Source organism: Magnolia sinica, chromosome 12 (assembly GCF_029962835.1).
Source record: "Magnolia sinica isolate HGM2019 chromosome 12, MsV1, whole genome shotgun sequence".
Taxonomy (NCBI): domain Eukaryota; kingdom Viridiplantae; phylum Streptophyta; class Magnoliopsida; order Magnoliales; family Magnoliaceae; genus Magnolia; species Magnolia sinica.
Window position 1 is genome coordinate 6,627,051 of NC_080584.1, and position 19,391 is coordinate 6,646,441.

Here is a 19,391-nt window from a genome sequence, read left to right on the forward strand (position 1 = left end):
TGATGCATGTAAGTAGTGTGAGTCCCTGACTGTGGGGCCCACCTCGATGCATATGCCTTACATACGCAGCACCCATTCATTTTGAAAGCGGGCCACAAATTTTTTTGATCAAGCTGATGTTTGTGTGGTCCCATCATCTATGTCTTTGTGACCTTATCAACAAGTTGGATGGCAAATAAACATTTTGGTGGTTGCCAGGCATCCAGGTCCTTGTGAACTTATCAACAGGTTGGATGGCAAATAAACATTCCGATGGCCCCAAGAAGTTTTTAATTGGGGTATTCAATCACTACAGTTTCCTGTGGTGTGGTCCACCAAAAAAAAAAAAGGATCTGACTTCATTTTTTGGGATCATGCCCTAAAATGAGGTGTAAAAACAGATGACCAGCGTGGATGTAAGGCACATACATCAGGGGAGGCACCACAGGGCACGACCGAAGCCGCACCCGTAAGTTTAACTGTAACAAGGAAGACACTAATCAATGTATGCCACATTGCATAGAACTCGCTTTTCATAAAAGAAATAACCTTTTCAGAAATAATTGAGAAGAAAATTTTGCAAAGTGCTTTGAAATGCGATGTAAGCATTCGCTAATTTGTGATCTATGTTCTATTAATCTGAATGCCACAAACAATCATTAATTGGAGTAAGATCACCCCTTAAAACATAGTTTGCGTTCACGATCCATTTACCATGGGCCCCACACTTTGGAATTGATACACATCTCAAACAGCCATCATACTATGCTTAAACACTACATAACAGCAATTCAAACTGTCATCACAACTATGCCTAAACACTTCCATTTCCCTCCTTTCCTACTAAAAAAAAACATCAACTGAAAATCCACAAAAGTAAATACATGTATGAACTTAAAATGCAACATCTTTGGTGTTGTTTGAAGTTCTTCCTCGGTCAAGCACTCAAGCAGATCTCTTCCATCACTGGTGCAGGCATTCCGTTCAGAAGTATCAGTTGGCTGCAAGCATTCCTTTCTCAACGCCCTCTTTCTTTGTTGTTCCTTTGCCTGCTTAAGTTTGAATATTTAACGAATTTATGGAATTCAGTTTTAGACTCCCAGCTTTTGTGGTTGAAAATGCAATGCTTTCCCCATCTGATGATTCGGGCACCTGAGAACAGGAACCGTGTAAGGGTCTGCAACAAACTGCTGGATCCATTTTGGAACTGTGCTGCAGGCAGACTCCAAAGCTCCACTGAGGGCAGGGCCAACCAGATATGTTTCCTGCGTATTGCAAAAAGCTACTGCTGCCTCCCCCCTTCAAATTCATGTCGAGGGTCTTAGAGGCCTGTGACTGCTCCAAATCTTCTAATACATTGTAGCTTCCGAGCACTTCGTTCACAGGTTCTCCAAATTCTAAAATGGAGTTGATGATGATACCTCCCCATCAAATCCTTCATCAAATGCTGCCAGTAGTGCTCTTGGCATTTGCTGAATAGCTGCTGTATTGCTCTCAATCCCTATTAAACTGTCTGATACATTCTGGGTTTAAAAACAAAGGTCATGACCATCATTTTTGTTCCTATAAAATATTTAGAAATTTAGTGTGTGGAAGAAGTCAATGGGAAAATTTATAGAGAGCCTTGTGGTGCCCTTCAACAACCAGCACCATGCATTGAGTAGAATTCCCAATTTCTTTTTGAGTACCCAACTGGTGCACATACACATCAGAGCCAGTTGTTAAATGGAACCTTGTGGCATGTGAACAGAATCTGTCTAGAGAAGGACTTTCTCCATAGAATTGGCTGTCAAACTCTCATAGTAACCTCAAAAGAACAAAGGAATTGAGGAAAGAACAAACTCCCTAACATTTCAAGCCAATCCAAATAAGCATATATAATTCATTGTCAAAGTTGTGCTAAGATAACTTAGCAAACTCATTTCTCAAAACAGGAAATCTCTCCTTTCCTTCCTCTCTTCCACTCCAAAAACCTTTCACTCTCTTCTCACTGTCAAAGATAATATACCAAAACCACCATAGCCCAAAAGCCAGCGATTTCCACATTAAATTCCATACACAAAACCAAGTAACCAACATAAACACAGAAGTAAAAGCCCATATGAGGAACAACTGCAACACAACAAGAAAACCTCCCACCTGAAATTCTCACCCCAAAACACATCAGCGTTGTAGCTTATTCATTCAAAAACTCAATAAGAAAACTACTCAGCAAAAATTCAGCTGCCGAAAAAAAAAAAAACTGAAATTCCACCCCAATCATACCTCCATTTCACCACCATTTGAAGATTCAAATCTCCCACCTTTTTCTTCCATTTAAATCCTCCCAAGAACAAAACCCACATGTAGAAACTAGAAACCCCACCCGACAAAATCACAAAATCTCACCTTTATCATACAAACACCCTAAAAAATCCTCCCAAAATTCCAAATTCAATCCTCCAAGCAAACCCAACTCAAAATGCCAAATTATTCTTGGTTTTTTTTTTTTGAAAGCTTAATATATCTAATATCTGGTACCATGGAAAGTGGAGAATTTCTCTATATTTTATTTTATTGACAAAAAAAAAAAAAAAGAAAAAAAGAAAAAGAAAACTCTCTTATAGAAGTACATGCCTAATTAAAAAAAAAAAAAAAAAAAACTCGAAATGCCAAATTCTTTTCCTCCAAGCAAAAAACCTCAAGAAATTGTGTCCTTAAAGCTATTAAACCTGCAATCAACACAAAGAAATGAGGAGAAAATGGTTTCAAAATTGCCTGACTCATCAAGAGCACAATCGAGTACCCTCTGAGCTAGTTTAGTCAAGGGCGGATGCTCAGGACTGAAATAGTACATGTCCAATTTTCCCAGGTAACATGACAATTTCCTCTGATACTAACCAGGAAACGTGTCTGGCGGATACTTTTACAAGCATTTTTATGGGCATTATGGCGAGAAAGAAATAACAAATGTTTTAACAACCTGTCTCTGCTCTGGGGGTGTTTTCCAAGGCCAAATCTCACATCATTGAGTGGGCAGCCTCTGTCCTCGCTGAAGGACAGGAATTTGAATTGCTCCTGTTGAAAAATCTATAGTTGTAATCCTTATATGATTGCCTGAGGGTTTGGGTGTACAAAATCTGTTGTATTTGAGTCTTCTAGCACCTGCATAGGGCTGTAGTACACATGTATTTTTTTATTGGCCTCTTGGTCCTGTCTTTTAAATAAATCTAATCATCTTTTAAAAAAAAGTATATATTTTCCTCTCGTACTTTGCAAAGAGTAATTCCATTTGCACGAAAAAACTTAGATACAACACCAATTCTTGCAAACAAAAGATATAAAAACACTAAAAAAGAAAGATGAGCTTGAATGTTTGTTGAGAAACAATATTAACATCTAACCATAACTGAACTGGAAAAGGAACCATCTAAAAGAAAGAACTTGAGTTAACCTGGTAAATAAGAATATAGGATACACAAGTCAAGAGACAAAGGAGAAGCACGATATGCAATTGAACTAGATGTTAACAATAACCATGAGAGCTGCCAGCGAATACTTAAGTATAACAAATAAAACAAGATAACATAGTCCCGGAGTGAAGGGTTATTTTTCTGAACCCAGCAGCATGTTTCATGTCATAATGTACTTACACAAGCGCAAAATAGCTTAATATAGGTCTCAGCCTCCGATTATCACACATGAGGTTGTTAGAGAGGTCTAAAGCTTTCTTGCAAATAACAGGAGTCATTAACCTAATCAAATGCTAAACTCAAAGCTACTAAATTCTATTGTATGAATCACTCAGTAGGTACGAGTAGGACAGCTTATTAGGACACAACTGCTCTGTATTCGGCATTAATAACAGACACAGGCTCGCTATAAGTTACAAAAAGGAGTTCTCTCCATGCTAGAGGCTTACGAAATGGAGTTCTCTCCCTTATAGAGGCTTCATACGGACCAAGGTGTCTGCTTTATTTGATTTCCAGAAAATCTATACACACCAACATCCACATCTTGTACTTCAATTCCTCTATGCCATGGGCTGAGATGGACGCATATCTAAACTGAATTGTGAAAATTTATTTTTACCATGAGGAAACAACGAAAAATGATGATGGTTCTTAGAAATCATAATGAGGAACTAGCACACAAATTGCAGTTACAATTCCTTCCAGCTTGAAAGGAATGTCGTTGTGATTCGGAGGTCAATCTCTCAATATGATGCAAAGGGAGGTAATTATGATTCAACCATTTCCATGCTTATACTCTAATTGAGTAACTAGAATATTATAATTCAATTCCACATTGCATCCAAACATACCCTGAAATAGCTTCAAGCTAGCACAAGTCACAACCAAACAAACCAAGGGCATACCCCATCTGCTCGAGCACATGTTCAACCAGGAGAAAGAAAATGAGAAACAGAATAATGGAAGTAAAACTTACATTCCATTCAAAATCCTCCCAAGAACAAAACCAAGATGCAGAAAATTGAAATCCCACCCCACAGTATCACAAAAATCCCACCCTTGCTATACAAGCACCCTCAAAATCCTCCCCAAAACAAAACCCAAAATACCAAATTCAATCCTCCAACCAAACAAAACTCAAAATGCGAAATTCATTTTTTCTCAAAGCAAACAAAACTCTAACCATGGGTATACGCCGCCTGCCCGAGCACATGCTCAACCACGAGAAAGAAAATGCAGAACAACAACCCCATCTCATTTCTCTGTCTCTCTCTCTCATCAAACTCTCTGATAGAAATATTTTCAAGATTCTCCATTTTCCAATTCCTAGCGTTTCTGAAATGGCAGCTCGAACCCTTTCCCTTCTTCTACTGCCTTCAAATGCCTTCTCTCCAGAAATTCCAAGCCAGAAGCAAAATCATCAGAAAATAAGAAAAACCCATTTGAGATTTTCCCACAAAAGAACGAAATCCTGTCCTCAAATCATCACAAACGCATCCTATACGATACAGAGTTATACTACTCACATAGCAGATGGAAGGAACGAAGGCTTGATGAGATAAACTAAAAGATACAATAGTAAAACAGAAATCGAAAATTACCTTTCGAGATCTGCTAGAGAGAGAGAGATCTGAGAGCGCGATTTTGAGTTCTTGCGCGTTTGGTCGAGTAGAATTTCGACTAACAGGGGTATTTTCCGAAACCGGGCTCTGTGAGGCCAGCACCATGGAGGCCACCTTGACGTATTGTTATATATCCACGTCGTCCATCCGTTTTTCCATCTCCTTTGGGTGCATGGTCTCAAAAATGAAGTAAATCAAAAAATCAGGTGGACCACACCACACGAAACATTGATTATTGAACACTCACCATCAGAAACCTTTTGTGGGCCCTAGGAAGTTTTTAATGGTGGGCATTCAATCAACAACTATTTCCTATAGGCTGGTCCACAGGAGATTTTATCAGCTTCATTTTTGTACCCATACCTTCAAATAATCTGAAAAAAAAACAGATGAACGGTTCGGATATACAACACAAACATCAAGGTGCGCCTCATGGTGCCGTCCTCACCAAACTCGCTATTCCCCAAGGGTCTGTTTGGGCGGTGGGATTAGAAGGGATCAGGTCGGATGGGATTCATCTGGTCCTGTGCCAATTCCACTCCATGTTTGGGAAGAATGGAAAAGCTTGGAATTACGTTAAATAGAATTGCATTGGTCCGTGCCAATTTCACTCAATGTTAGCAAGTTGTTGTAGGTCCCACCATGATGTGTGGGCTATATCCACACCGTCCACCTATTTATCGAGATTATTTTAGATTGTGGACCAAAAAATCAGGTAAATCTAATGCTCAAGTGGACCCCACCATACAAAGCAACGTGGATTGAATACGTACCATTGAAAACTTCTTTCGGGCCACATAAGGTTTGAATCTACCTCATTTTTAGGCCATGTCATAAAATGAGGTTACAAAACAAATGAACAGTTTAGATATAACACGTGTGTTATTCTCAGTAATTTCAAATGATGATGGGTATATCCATTCAATGTACCACCGTATTATCAACAAAGGATGGCATTAATCTTATCCCATGGCATCAGGGACAATCCCTGCCATGGGTAATAATTATATTTTTTGAATCCCATCCCGCCTAATCCCTTCTAATCCCACTGCCCAAACAGACCCCAAAGCTCACCGAATCAAATTCGGTACTGTGGGCCCGTTTCTGACGAATCTACCTCAGCCAATCATTTTACGCCACATCCTGCCACCACCAGAGTCATCACAATCGTCTTCCATCAAAGGGAGATGAGATTGATAGGAGAACATATCTTTTATTATTATTTTAAAATTAGAAAATGGGTAGTAATCCCATTACACAAGCAGCAACAGATAACAAACCATGCCGCAGCAGCAGCAACAACAACAACAAGAGCCATCCTCCAACACTTACTGAGTAACTACATCAGTAACGACTACAACAACCACTACAGCAATAGCAATTCTACTTGATAGCCCTCAACACTCTCCCACGAAATCAATATATGAAATGAAGAACCGTTTTCAGGGTAAGTGCAACGTGAAGCAGTACAACAGCTACCCACACTAGCTTCTTGGCCACAGCAATTGATACAGGCACTCGGGGAAGTAGCACTGATAGCAAAGACAGTCCCATACCCAATTCAAAGGTTGTGAGAACCACAATAACATAAGCTTTCAAGAAAAATTCGTGATGTGGGTTTTCATAAACCCTGAGGGATAGACCACCAACCATCTCAATGGTAGATATTGTAATTAAAAGGACGGCTACCTTCAACATATCCTTCTGGGCTAGCTTTGTGACTGACATGCTTGTGCTGCCGTATGAGATGTTGATGATGGAATGGTCCGCTGTCATCTCAGCCGTTGTTTTGTTTGAGGGAGTTGAGAAGGATGGAGAGGGTGATGGGAGGATGCGAAGTGCATGCTCCCCGTTTATAGGGAGTTGGGGTCGTCCGGAAAGTCTCGACTAAGGAAGGTTCCTCCCAAGTGGATATATCTTTAAGTATAAATTAAACCTAACCTTAATTAAGTAATTAGGTATGTTTTTTCGGACCAAAATGTCCTTACTCCTCGTTCTTTATCCTTATCTTCAATTTTTTCTTTTTTGAAAATAAAAATATAAATGAATAAGAAATGATACTAATAATTAACTTTAATAACAGAATGAAAATAAAAATATTAAATAAATAAAATAATGTACTTTTATTTTTTTTATTCTTTATATATATATATATATATATATATATATATATATATATATATATATATATGAAAACTAAGACCTAAGAACTCAACGGAGAACTGGGCCCCTAACATTCAACAGAGAACTAAGATCCTATATTATTAGGATATGTTCTTATTTCTTTATTGAGTGTTAGCGTGTTAGTCATCTGTTAGTGTTAGGGTGTCAATCTTATATTGAGTGTTAGGGTCTTAGTCTTTTGTCGATGTTAGGGTCTTGGTTCTCTATCGGTGACAAGGTCTCATTTAAAATTGAGTGTTAGGGCTTCAATTCTTTATTGATGTATTGGTTTCGGTTTTTCATTAAGTGTCAGGGTCTCAACTCTCTTTTAAGTACTAGGTTCTTAATTTTCTATTGATGTTAAAGTCTCAATTCTCTATTGAGCGTTAGGGTTTCAGTTTTCTCTGTTGATTTTAAGGTTTGAGTTCTCTTTTAATGTTACGGTCTCAATTATCTATTAAGTGTTAGGGTCTCAATTCTCTATTAAATATCTCCGTTGAATATTAGAGTTTTAGTTTTTTGTTGATTGTTAAGATCTCAATTTTCACAAGAAGAAAAAAAGAAAGAATTTAAAAAAAAAAAAAAAAGGAACGGAAAGATGAAGGTACATTATTTTATTTATTAGATATTTTTTATTTAAAAATATTAATAATATTTTTTCTTATTTATTAGTTTTTTTTTTCACAAAAAGGAAGAGGGGAAAAAGGAGAAGAACAAAATAAATAAGGTAAATTATTTTACTTATTTGATATTTTTATTTTATTTATTTATTTGCAAGACCTCTATAAGGAAGTAAATCTTCTTAAAAGGGAAGTTGCTACTCTCCGAAGAGAAGTAGAACTCTTGCAACTTGCTAACTTAGATATGGTTCGACAACTTGACGATTAAATCGCTGAGTATCTTGCTCCTAATATCGTTAATTCCCTGACCACATATCAGTTTCAAAAATGGTATACACCAATCACTCTTGCAACTCCAAACTTCCAAAAGGAAGTCATCGCTTTGATTGATTCAGGCGCTGACTTAAATTGTCTTCACGAAGAACTAATTTGTACTCATCTTTGTAAGAAGACTAATAACACAATTTATACTGCTAATAGTTAAGAGTCTTACATTGAATATAAATTGTCAAATGTTCATGTTTGTAAAAACGGAGAATGCATACCGCTCTCTCTTATAATTGTCAAAAATTTACAACATGATATCATTCTTGACACCCCTTTTATCCTCAAAATCCAATCCTTTACTACTACGAGTAGAGGTATCCAAACCAAAATTAATTCTGTAAATTAGTTCTTTGAATTTATTAAACCACCTCAAACTGGTTTAATATTTGAGGTTGTTAATTGTGTTTCATACAAAGAAACTCAAATTAACTTCCTGAGAAATGAAATTTCTCACCTCCAAATCCAAAAACAGCTCCAACAGCCAACTTTTCAAAATCAATTAAAAAAATTCCAAAAAACTCTTGAAACTCTCTGTTCAGAAATCCCAAATGCTTTCTGGCACAGAAAAACCCATTTAGTCTTTCTACCTTATGTAGAGGACTTTAATGAAAGCTAAATACCTACCAAAGCTCGTCCTTCTAGAATGGAATCCAGACTTCTTCAACTTTGTGATGAAGAAATCAAATCTCTTTTCCAGAAGGGACTCATACGCCCTTCGAAATCTCAATGGAGTTGTGCTACTTTCTATGTTGAAAATGCTGCCGAACTTGAAAGAGGTGTTCTAAGGCTTGTCATAAACTACAAGCCTCTCAATCATGTCTTAAAAATCATAAGATATCTCATTCCAAATAAAAAAGATTTGCTCAATAGATTGTACAAAGCCAATCTATTTTCTAAATTTGATCTAAAATCTGGATTCTGGCAAATTCAGATTCATCTAAAAGATAGATACAAAACGGCTTTTACAGTTCCCTTTGGACATTTCGAATGAAATGTAATGCCTTTTGGTCTCAAAAATGCCCCTTCTGAATTTCAAAAAATTATGAATGATATCTTTAATTCCTATAAAGATTTCATTCTCATCTATATAGAAGATATCCTTATTTATTCTCAAAATCTGAATTAACATTGAAAGCACTTAGAAATATTTAAAACAGTAATTGAAAGAAATGGTCTTGTACTTTTGCTAAGAAAGATCTAACTCTTTCAAACTGAAATCCAATTTTTAGGTTTCAAAATTTGCCAAAATACAATTAAGCCAATTAAAAAAGTCATAAATTTTGCAGATAAATTTCCTGACAAAATTTCTTTATTGATGTATGGGTCTCGGTTTTTCATTAAGTGTCAGGGTCTCAATTCTCTTTTGAGTACTAGGGTCTTAATTTTCCGTTGATGTTAAGGTTTTAATTCTCTATTGGGCGTTAGGGTTTCAATTTCCTATTGATGTTAAGGTTTGAGTTCTCTCTTAATGTTAAGGTCTCAATTATTCATTAAGTGTTAGGGTCTCAATTCTCTATTGAATATCTCTGTTGAATATTAGAGTTTTAGTTTTTGGTTGATTGTTAAGATCTCAGTTTTCAGAAGAAGAAAAAAGGAAAGAAATTTAAAAAAAAAAGAACGGAAAGATGAAGGTGCATTATTTTATTTATTAGATATTTTTTATTTAAAAATATTAATAATATTTTTTCTTGTTTATTAGTTAAAATTTTTTTTTTTCAAAAAAAGGAAGAAGGGAAAAAGGAGAAGAACAAAATGAATAAGATAAATTATTTTACTTATTTTATATTTACATTTTTATTTATTTATTTTATTTTTAAAATAAAAAGAAGAAGATATCAAAGGTATTTCTTCTAATTTATTTATCCTTTTAAAAAAGAAACTAGAAAAACAACGACAACAAAAATAGAAGATAATTTATTTTATTTATTCGATATTTTTTTATTCTCTTTTTATTTTCTAAAGAAAAAAAGAAAAAAAAATATTTAGGATAATTATTAGTATTTTTAAATTTTATTCATCTTCTTTTCTAAAATAAAGGAGTAAAATGGAAGAAGAATGAGATCCGAGGGCATTTTGGTTGAAAGTCTTATAAGATATAGAAAAAGTAGACTTTTAAAATAGTTAAAAGATTTTAAAAAAAAAAAGACACCTAATTATTTAATTAGGCCAGGGAATAAATAGCAGCTCAGTGGGTGTTACCCTTACCATAGGGCCCACCAGCTATATATTGTATATTCACTCCGTCCACTCATTTTTATAAGCTATATTAGGGCATGATCCCAAAATTGAACTATATATCAAACTTAAGTGGACCACACCACAAGAAACACTAATGATTGAACGTTCACCATTAAAAACTTCTCAAAGGCCACATTAAATATATTTGTAATGTTTATTTGTCATCTAACACAGTGATAAAATCAACTAAAATTGGACGAAGGAAAAACAAAAATATTAACTTTATCTAAAATTTTGTGGCTTACAAAAAACTTGTAATTAACATTCACCACTTTTTTCAGTGATGTGGACGACCCTAGATTTGGATATACTTAAGTTTTGGCATGACACCCTTAAATGAGTTGAAAGAATCGGATGGGCGGCATGGATATGAAATACATTCATCAAGGTGGGACCAACATGGTAAGATTAACACCCACTAAGCTGTTCCTGGGTAACAGCCAATCTTCTCCTATTTAATGAGTGCTGACTATTGCGATGACTATTGTGACATGTGATCTAAGCGGGAAGATATTTAAATATTTATTACACAAGTATTAAACATTAAGGTTGAATTGTAAGAACCAAACAGTAGTTGTGACCTATTGCCGACTGTGTAGGAAGCGGATTTCTCGGTTCACTTAAAAGAGTAATAATTATTTCCGCGTGTATTTACAGCATGTGTGATTTGGCTACTTACTTTTTTGACACGGAAACTAAAAACATTATAAAATATATATGGGTCCCACCTTGATGCATTTCCTTTATCCACACTGATTCATCCATTATCCATTTGAATTTATAATATGACCAAAAAAGTATATCCAAAACTCAAGTGGACCACACCATACTAAAAATGGAATCGAATACTTACTGTTAAAAACTTTGTGGGGCCCTTGTATCTTTTGGTGTGAGCGACTTGAGTGTTATATCTACTTCATATTTTGTCTCATGCTTCAAAATATTGTAGTAAAATAGGTGAACGGAACAGATATTTCATATACATTACTGTATCATTCAAAAATTAAAATTATCTCTTTTAATTTAATTTTGATTACACAAATTCCTATGAATTTTTAAATAAAGTAAACCTCGTGTATTTACACTGGCTTTGAAAAAACAAACATAAAGGGGTTGATGGGCCTCCCATTTACGGAACGTAGATTACATCCTACACCCGCCTGGACAGATTACCGTCTGGGCAGGGCTGTGGGGCCCACTGTGATGTAAGTATTTTAATCATAGGTTCATCATTTTTCTCAGATCATTTTAATATTTGATCCAAAAAAGAGAATGTTCTAGGGCTTAAATGGACCACAAAGTAGGGATATAAGTTCACCATTAAAAATTTATTGAGAGCTAGATAAGTTTCAGATCAAGCTGATATTTGTGTTTTCACTTCATCTATGTATTCATGACCTTATTGATAGGTTGGATGGTAAAAAAAGCGTCATGGTGGCCCTTAGAAAGGTTCCAATGGTGAGTGTCATTATCACTGCAACTTCCTTTGATGTGGTCCACTGGAGCTGAATAGATGAACGGCATGGATAAAACACTTACATCTTATTAGGCCCCACAGATCCTGCCCAACAGGCAGGACACTTACATCATATTGGGCCCCACATATCCTGCCCAAAGTGATTTCACCAAGTTCTGTGGGCCAACCATGATGTATGTTTGTATCCACACCGTCTATTCATTTGTAGGGATCATTTTAGGACTTGATCCCAAAAATAAAGCAGATCCAAAGCTTAAGTGGACCCATTACATGAAACAGTGCGAACAGTGAAGCCCACCGTTGAAACCTTCCTGGGTCTATGATGATATTTATTTAAGATCTGACTTGTTCATGAGTTCACTAAGACATGGATGAAAGGAAAACACAAGTTTCAACTTGATTGAAACTTTCTCTGGCTCCAAGAAGCTTTTAATGGTAACCGTTCAATCCCCACAGTTTCTACGGTGGGACTCACTTGAGCTTTTGATCTACCTCCTTCTCTGGCTCATCTTCTAAAATGATGTTTTCAAATGGATGGACAGTGTGGATACAACACATACATCATAGGGGCCATTGCATATTCCGTACTGAGTAAACTCTGTGGCGCCCACTGTAATGAACGAGTCTTATCCATTCCATCCATCCATTTTACCGTACATGAATCCAATATTTAATGATATCCAAGGCTCAAGTACACCACATCACAGGAAACAGTGGGAATTATAGTGTCTACTGTTGAAACTTTCTTAGAGCCCACGTCGATGTTTCTTTGTTTATAAGGTCAAAAACGTGGATGAAGGGAAACACAAATATCAAAAACGTCGATGCTGCTAAGAAGTTTTCAATGGCAGGCATTCGATTCACACTATTTCGTATGGTGTGGTCCACTTGAGCTTTGGATGTGCTTCAATAATGTGATAATGCCATAAAATGAACTGATAAAACGGATGGACGGCGTGGATAAGACACTTACATCACAGTAGGCCCCACAGAGTTTACTCGGTACGCCATCCGCTTCCCACATAGTGACATGGCACGTCTGGGAAAAAGAATCCAAGCCGTTCATAGCGCCAGGATTTATGGGAAAAGGATTTGCGTGGTGTGTTGTACGTGGCAGAGTTCAGTCGGCCCCACGGATGTTGATGGTGTGTGCTACACCACGCAATATGTTTTGATATACAGGGGATTAGTGTAGAAGGTTTTAAAAAAAATAAAAATAAAAAAATTTAGGGTTAGAAGTTGAGGATTGATCATTCCTACCATTTTATAGGTTATTGATCAGATGATCAGAACCATCGACACCCCTAAACGCTGACAACAAGGAAATGAACGAGGAGCGCATGGTCTAATGATCCATACCGATGATTTGATGTCTTGTTTACATCCCTGATACTATAATTACCGGTGGTGGCACTCATAGTCCCTGATTTACCATGGTTAGAGGAGAATAAAAGAGATAGAGATGAGTTTTTGTTGTTATTTTGTTTTTTGCTTTAAAAAAATCACCATGGGATGCCTGATTAGCCTTAGTTGGTTGAGAGACGATAAAACGCTGCTAATGCTTGTTGGCTCTTATACCATTGTAGGTTGAATTCATGTTTATGGCTAAACGATAACATGCATCAACAACAGTCTTGATTAGGGAATTAATGCACATATAAGAGCATGATTAATCATCATTGTTTCAAATATAGGATCATGAAATGCATATACCTATATGCAACTTAACACGCCTAGATCCACAGCTCAAGTGGTAGACTGAGTAAAAGATGCCTCATTTCAATGTTGAGGTCTTGGCATCAATTCCCAAGTGGGGGTCGCTAACAGTGAAGTGTGATAACAAAAAAATAAAAATAAAATAAAAAAATGCAACTTAACATGAATCTAAACATTTACAAGTTCAAACAAAGCATGCATTTCAAACAAAGCGTGCATAATATGAAGAAAAAAAAGAAATTCTCTTTAGGATCCAAAAGATTATGTCATTTAGTCATCCACGTATATTATGAAGATCCGTTATAAAATTTTCAAATCATTTCCTCTAAGTTTATGTTTCTCTAAATCATTTTTAAAAGTTAGTGGCACTCATCTCTTATTCCACCATATTGTTTTAGTCACTTGTCTTGAAATACGATTACGATCTTTATATTAATTTTTAGTTCTCCCTTTGATATTTAAGTTTTGCCTTGGTTTGGTGAATTTTCTTTTATATCATCTAGTAATAGTATTTTCATGAAAAGTTGAATTTGTCAAGGATAAAAGTAGGTTAAATCGTAGAGTTTTATGATGTATATATCTTTAAATGCACTCAAATTATTTTCTCTTAAGTTCTTTTATGATTTGTTTAAATATGGGATACCTCAAAATATATATATATATAAGTGCCATGTCAGTTCTTTCATATCATATCAGTGCCATCTGTGACACATTTGAGGAGGATTAGTTATCATCATCTTTTTTAAACGGTGCATACACCATCACACAAGTGAAACACATGGAGAGGGAGATATTAGCATCGGTACTAACCACATGTGAAATTAAAGGGCCACGATTCACAAAAACAGAATAGTTCCTGTGATGTGTCCAGTTGCTATAAGGCTCTTAGATGATCAGAACCGTTGAAATCATGCTTGCTGCTACGGATGGTGGATAATCCAAATAAACTTCAGAATATTCAAAGATGCCACGAATATCATATCAACTTCTTTTTTGGTGAATTATTAGATGCAGTAAAACTAACCACTTCCTGGAAAAGCTTGAAGTGATAGAACACGACCAATCATTCCTTTTATCTCCCTACATTCCTTCAATTAGGACCTCGGTGCAATCCCTTCGTGGGCCCTACTTTACATGAATTCTGCTTCACACAAGCTAGACAAGCCACCTACCCGAGTGTGCCCGCATCTTAAGAACTACCCTACTCCAGCCCAATATGAAAATGACACTGCATTACTATTGCTCTCACTTTTCCTTAACCGTCTATACATAGGCCACTGATAATCAAAGTGGTAGAATTTTCCATCTTATCACAGTTTTAGTACTCATCTGGCATCAGCTATAGAACCCATCGTATCAACGGTTTGGTTAACCTAACAGTGGGCCCCACTGTCATGAACTGGCACAGGGGGACCTTATAACGTGATGAAGTGAAAGGGTCCCATAAATGATGGTCAAATATCAAGATGAAGTCCATCTGTTATAAACTCAATAGGCCCAGATCAATGTCAGCCACCAGGCCCACAGTACCCCAGTGGGCCCAAATCATTTTAACGGTTCCTGGTTCAGTTTCTCAGATCTGCTGTGAAATTCGGTCAGGTTCAGGCCTATCATTTTTGGGACCCTGCTAAAAAAGCAGGTGTTGTTGGGTCCTACCCCAAGTCCACCATCTTGGACCCAATAAACATCCAGTCGAGATGGGGCCCATCCCCTATATTTTGCGTCTAGGATCTAATCCATCCCGTCAAGTGCACCCGTCATGTGAATAACGCGGGATTGGGCCACGCAAAGATTGGCCCATGGTTGAGTATGTAACAACTTCCAAACTAGAGCAGATTAGGTGCGGCCCGCCCTCACCCATGATGGTGCGGTCCTTACCATTGAGCCCAATTTGATTTCTGTATTCTATATCCAATCCGTCCATCTGTTTTGCTAATCTCTTAGTCCACGTTTTGGGTTGGGTTGACCCAGCTAATTGAGGCTGGCCCAGTTAGGTAATATTCAACCCTAGCCCAACCCGTTTACCTCTAACCCATGGCTGACCCAGCACCCAATTAGCTTGGCCTGAATCAGCATCAAAAGCCATTCGGGCTAAGTTGATAACGTGGGCCATGCCTTATGGTTCCAATCTCGGACTTCTGGGCTGTGCTATCATGGGCTGAATCTTGACCTGTGTGGGGTCCATGCCTTAATTTCATGCCTGATTAATCAACGGTCAATATTCAAACTATGTTTTGAAACAATTTTTTAATGAGGCGTGGTCCAAGCCAGAATCCTGGCCCACTTGCGAGCGATCTATTGTGGTTGGGCCTAAATTTCAAATCCATTTGGTGAACAAGCCATCATCAGAGATTACTTTCAAACCTGATTGATGGGCCCACCAGTTTTTTCCCAACGCTAATCTAACCCATCCCATAAAATAAGATGATCCAGACCGTTTGTATGTTAGTGTTACCAGGGCCAGCCTGGGCCATCCATAATCAATATTTTTTGTAGGCCCTTCCGTTCAAATTTGGGCCTGAACCACAAATAGTAGTGGGGACAATGATTCTCATCGTTAAAGCATTCGTAGGCCCACAGTCGTTCTAAAGGTTAGGGCTGTGAATGAACCAGGCTCGGGCCAACAAAATCTGAATTTTTATAGGCCCGGCCTAAAAGAGATTAAAACTGGGCCGAGATCAACCTCAGGCCCAGCCCGTTGATAGTGGTGAAGCTGGGAAACGGATTGGCTACTCCCCTGCCACCAGGCCCGTGGCTGGTGGTCGGCTCTCTTTGGGCCCTACCATGATGTATGTGTTTCATCCATTCCGTTCATCCATTTTTACAGATCATTTTATGGCTTGTTTTGAAAAATTAGAGGGATATAAGTCTCAAGTTGACCACCCCATAGGAAAACAATAGTGATTGGATATCTACCATTAAAATCCTTCAAAGGCCCACTGTACTGTTTATTTGGCATCCAATATGGAAACGGATTGGCTACCCCCCTGCCACTAGCCCCGTGGTTGGTGGTTGGTGATCTGTGGGCCCTACCATGATGTATGTGTTTCATCCATTCCGTTCATCCATTTTTAAAGATCATTTTAGGTCTTGATCCCCATAAAAAAGAAGTATATAAATCTTAGGTGGTCCACACCACATGAAAACAATAGTAATTGGATATCCACCATTAAAATCCTCTTAAGGCCTATTGTACTGTTTATTTGATATCCAATCTGTTGATTAGGTCATACAGGCCCAGATGAAGGTAAAAAACAAAAAACAGCATGATCCAAAGCTTTTACGGCCCTCAAGATGTTTTTAATGGTCGACGCTCATTCAACAATGTTTCCTGTAATGTGGTACACTTGAGATTGGGCTATATCTCATTTTTTATCTCATACTGTAAAATGACCTGTAAAAATAGATGGACAGCATAGATGAAACACATACATCATTGTGAGGTCCACATAGCACCGACCACCAACCATTGGCTGGTGTCAAGGGGCTATAGCCAATCCATTCTCATCCAATATGTTGATTAGGTCATACAGACATAGATTAAGGGAAAAAAAAAAAAAAAAACCAATATCAGCTTGATACAAAATTTTTATAGCTCTCAAAAAGTTTTAATAGTCGATGCTCATTCAACACTGTTTCCTGTAATGTGATTGACTTGAGATTGGGATATATCTCATTTTTGGTCTCATATCCTAAAATGATCTATAAAAATAAATGGACGGAATGGATGAAACAAATATATCATGGTGGGTCTCACAGAGCACCCACCACCAGCCATTTGGCCGGTGGCAGGGGGAGTGGCCAATCCGTTTCCGTAAAAGTGGGATATACAGGTGGAAAAAATCTATTTCACGTTGCTGCATAGATAGAGCGCAGTTTTCGAAACCGATTTGGTGAGGTCGCCGTGCAGCCCACCTTGATGTATGTGTTATATATCCACGCCGTCCATCCGTTTTTTCCCTATCATCTTTAGGGCATTTCTTAGGTCACTGGATGCCCACCATCAAAAACTTTTTGTGTGCCTCAGGAAATTTTTATTGGTGGCCGTTCAATCAACACCATTTTCCATTTTGTGGTTCACAAGAGATTTCGATCTAACTTATTTTTGGGTCCGTGCCCTGAAATAATCTTGAAAAAGATGGACGGCATGGATATATAAGAAATAGATCAAGATGGCCCCATGGTGCCGGCCTCACCGAATTCGCTGTTGTCCCAAGCTCACCGAAACCGGGCGCGGTTTGGATTGATTTCCGGATCCTCCCACGTCCGGGATCCACCTAGTTGTGGTTGAATCCCTACCATTAAAAATTTCACGGAGTCCACTGGAATGTTTATTTTCCATCCAAGCCGTTATTGAGGTCATATAGATCTATATGAAGAGATCACACAAATATCATCCTCATCCAAAGCTTTTTTAGCCGACGAGAAGTTTTTAATGGTCAATTACTACTATTTCCTGTACTATGATCCATCTTAGATTTGGATCTACTTCATTTTTTGGATCTTACCGTAAAATGAGTTTTAAATACGGATGAACGGCATGGATGTAGTCACATACATACATCACTGTGGGCCCCACATCAAGGGATCCACCGAAGCTGCCCCCTAAAGTTGTGGCGGCCTGTCTTAAACAAATCTCCCTCAGCCAATCATTTTTCGCTACATCCCGCCACCAGGTAATCCTCTTCCTTCTTAAAAGGAAGAAGAGTTTGATAGAAGAAAATATTTTATTATTTTAATTATGGCAAAAGGGAACTAATCCCATTACATAGGAAGTAGAAGACACCAACCAAAGCAGAGCAACAACGAAATATAAAGAAAAACAGTAACAACAACAACAACAACAACAAGGACAATAGCGACAACTACTACAACAATAACTATAATGGCAATAGCAATTCTACTTGAACGCTCCAAACGCTTCCCACGAATTCAATATATGAGATGAAGAGTGGTTTTCAGGGCAAGTGAAAGGCCAAGCAGAGCAACAGCTACCCACACTGCCTTCTTGACAACAGCAATCGATATAGGCACCCGTGGAAGTAGAACTGAGAGAAAAAGTAATCCCATACCGAATGTAAAGGTAGCGAGAACCGCAACAGCATAGGCTTTCAAGAGAAATTCATGAAATGGGTCTGCATAAACCTGGATGGAGATGTCACCAACGATCCCAACTGCAGAAACAGTAATTAAAAGGACCACTAACATGAAAATGTCTTTCTGGTCTAGTAGCTTCCTTTCTTGAATTTCTCCGGCTGATGGAAGCGCCGGTGGGACTGAAATGTTTGTGAGGTCATTTGGGATGTTGATGATAGAGTGGCCCACTGCGATCTCAGCCATTGGATTGTTGGAGGGAGTTGGGAGGGTAGAGAGGGTGAAGGAAGCTTTTGTAGAAGGAAGCGAAAGCCCTGAGGCTTATTTATATTTTTCAGTATGATGGTATCGAGGGAAGCTTTTGTAGAAGGAAGCGAAAGCCCTGAGGCTTATTTATATTTTTCAGTATGATGGTATCGAGGGAAGTGCGTCGGAGAGAGTTGGGAGGTTAGAGAGGGTGAAGGAAACGAATGCCCTGAGGTTTATTTATATTTTTTTAGGATGATGGTATCGAGGGAAGTGCGTGTGTATAAATATTTTTTAAAAAAATAATAGGAAAGAAAAAGAAAGAAAAAGTAAAGAGTGGGAAGTGCGTTGAAGGGAGTTAGGAGTGTAGGATACGAAATCCATTACACTTTTTTGCCCTTTTTGCACAGATTACACTTTTCAGGCCTATAAGCGATAAGTAAGGATGCATGCGACT

General features: G+C 37.6%; 1 protein-coding gene across 2 annotated transcripts in view; it reads right to left on the minus strand.

Annotated features, from left to right (window-relative positions):
- Positions 1–1,301: 1,301 nt before the first annotated feature.
- LOC131220848 (uncharacterized) overlaps positions 1,302–19,391 on the minus strand; it is a 68,676-nt gene continuing 50,586 nt past the window's right edge. Inside the window, exons 1-2 of one of the 2 annotated variants that reach the window (XR_009158865.1) lie at positions 5,033–5,105; positions 1,302–1,502 (exon numbers count right to left, since the gene is read on the minus strand). Coding sequence is in view for 1 of the 2 variants with exons in the window: in XM_058215695.1 (XP_058071678.1) it covers positions 1,377–1,502 (126 nt within the window). In the remaining variant the exon portion in view is untranslated. Of the gene's footprint in view, positions 1,503–5,032; positions 5,106–19,391 lie in introns of those variants that run through there. The other variant, XM_058215695.1, reaches the window with a different exon arrangement.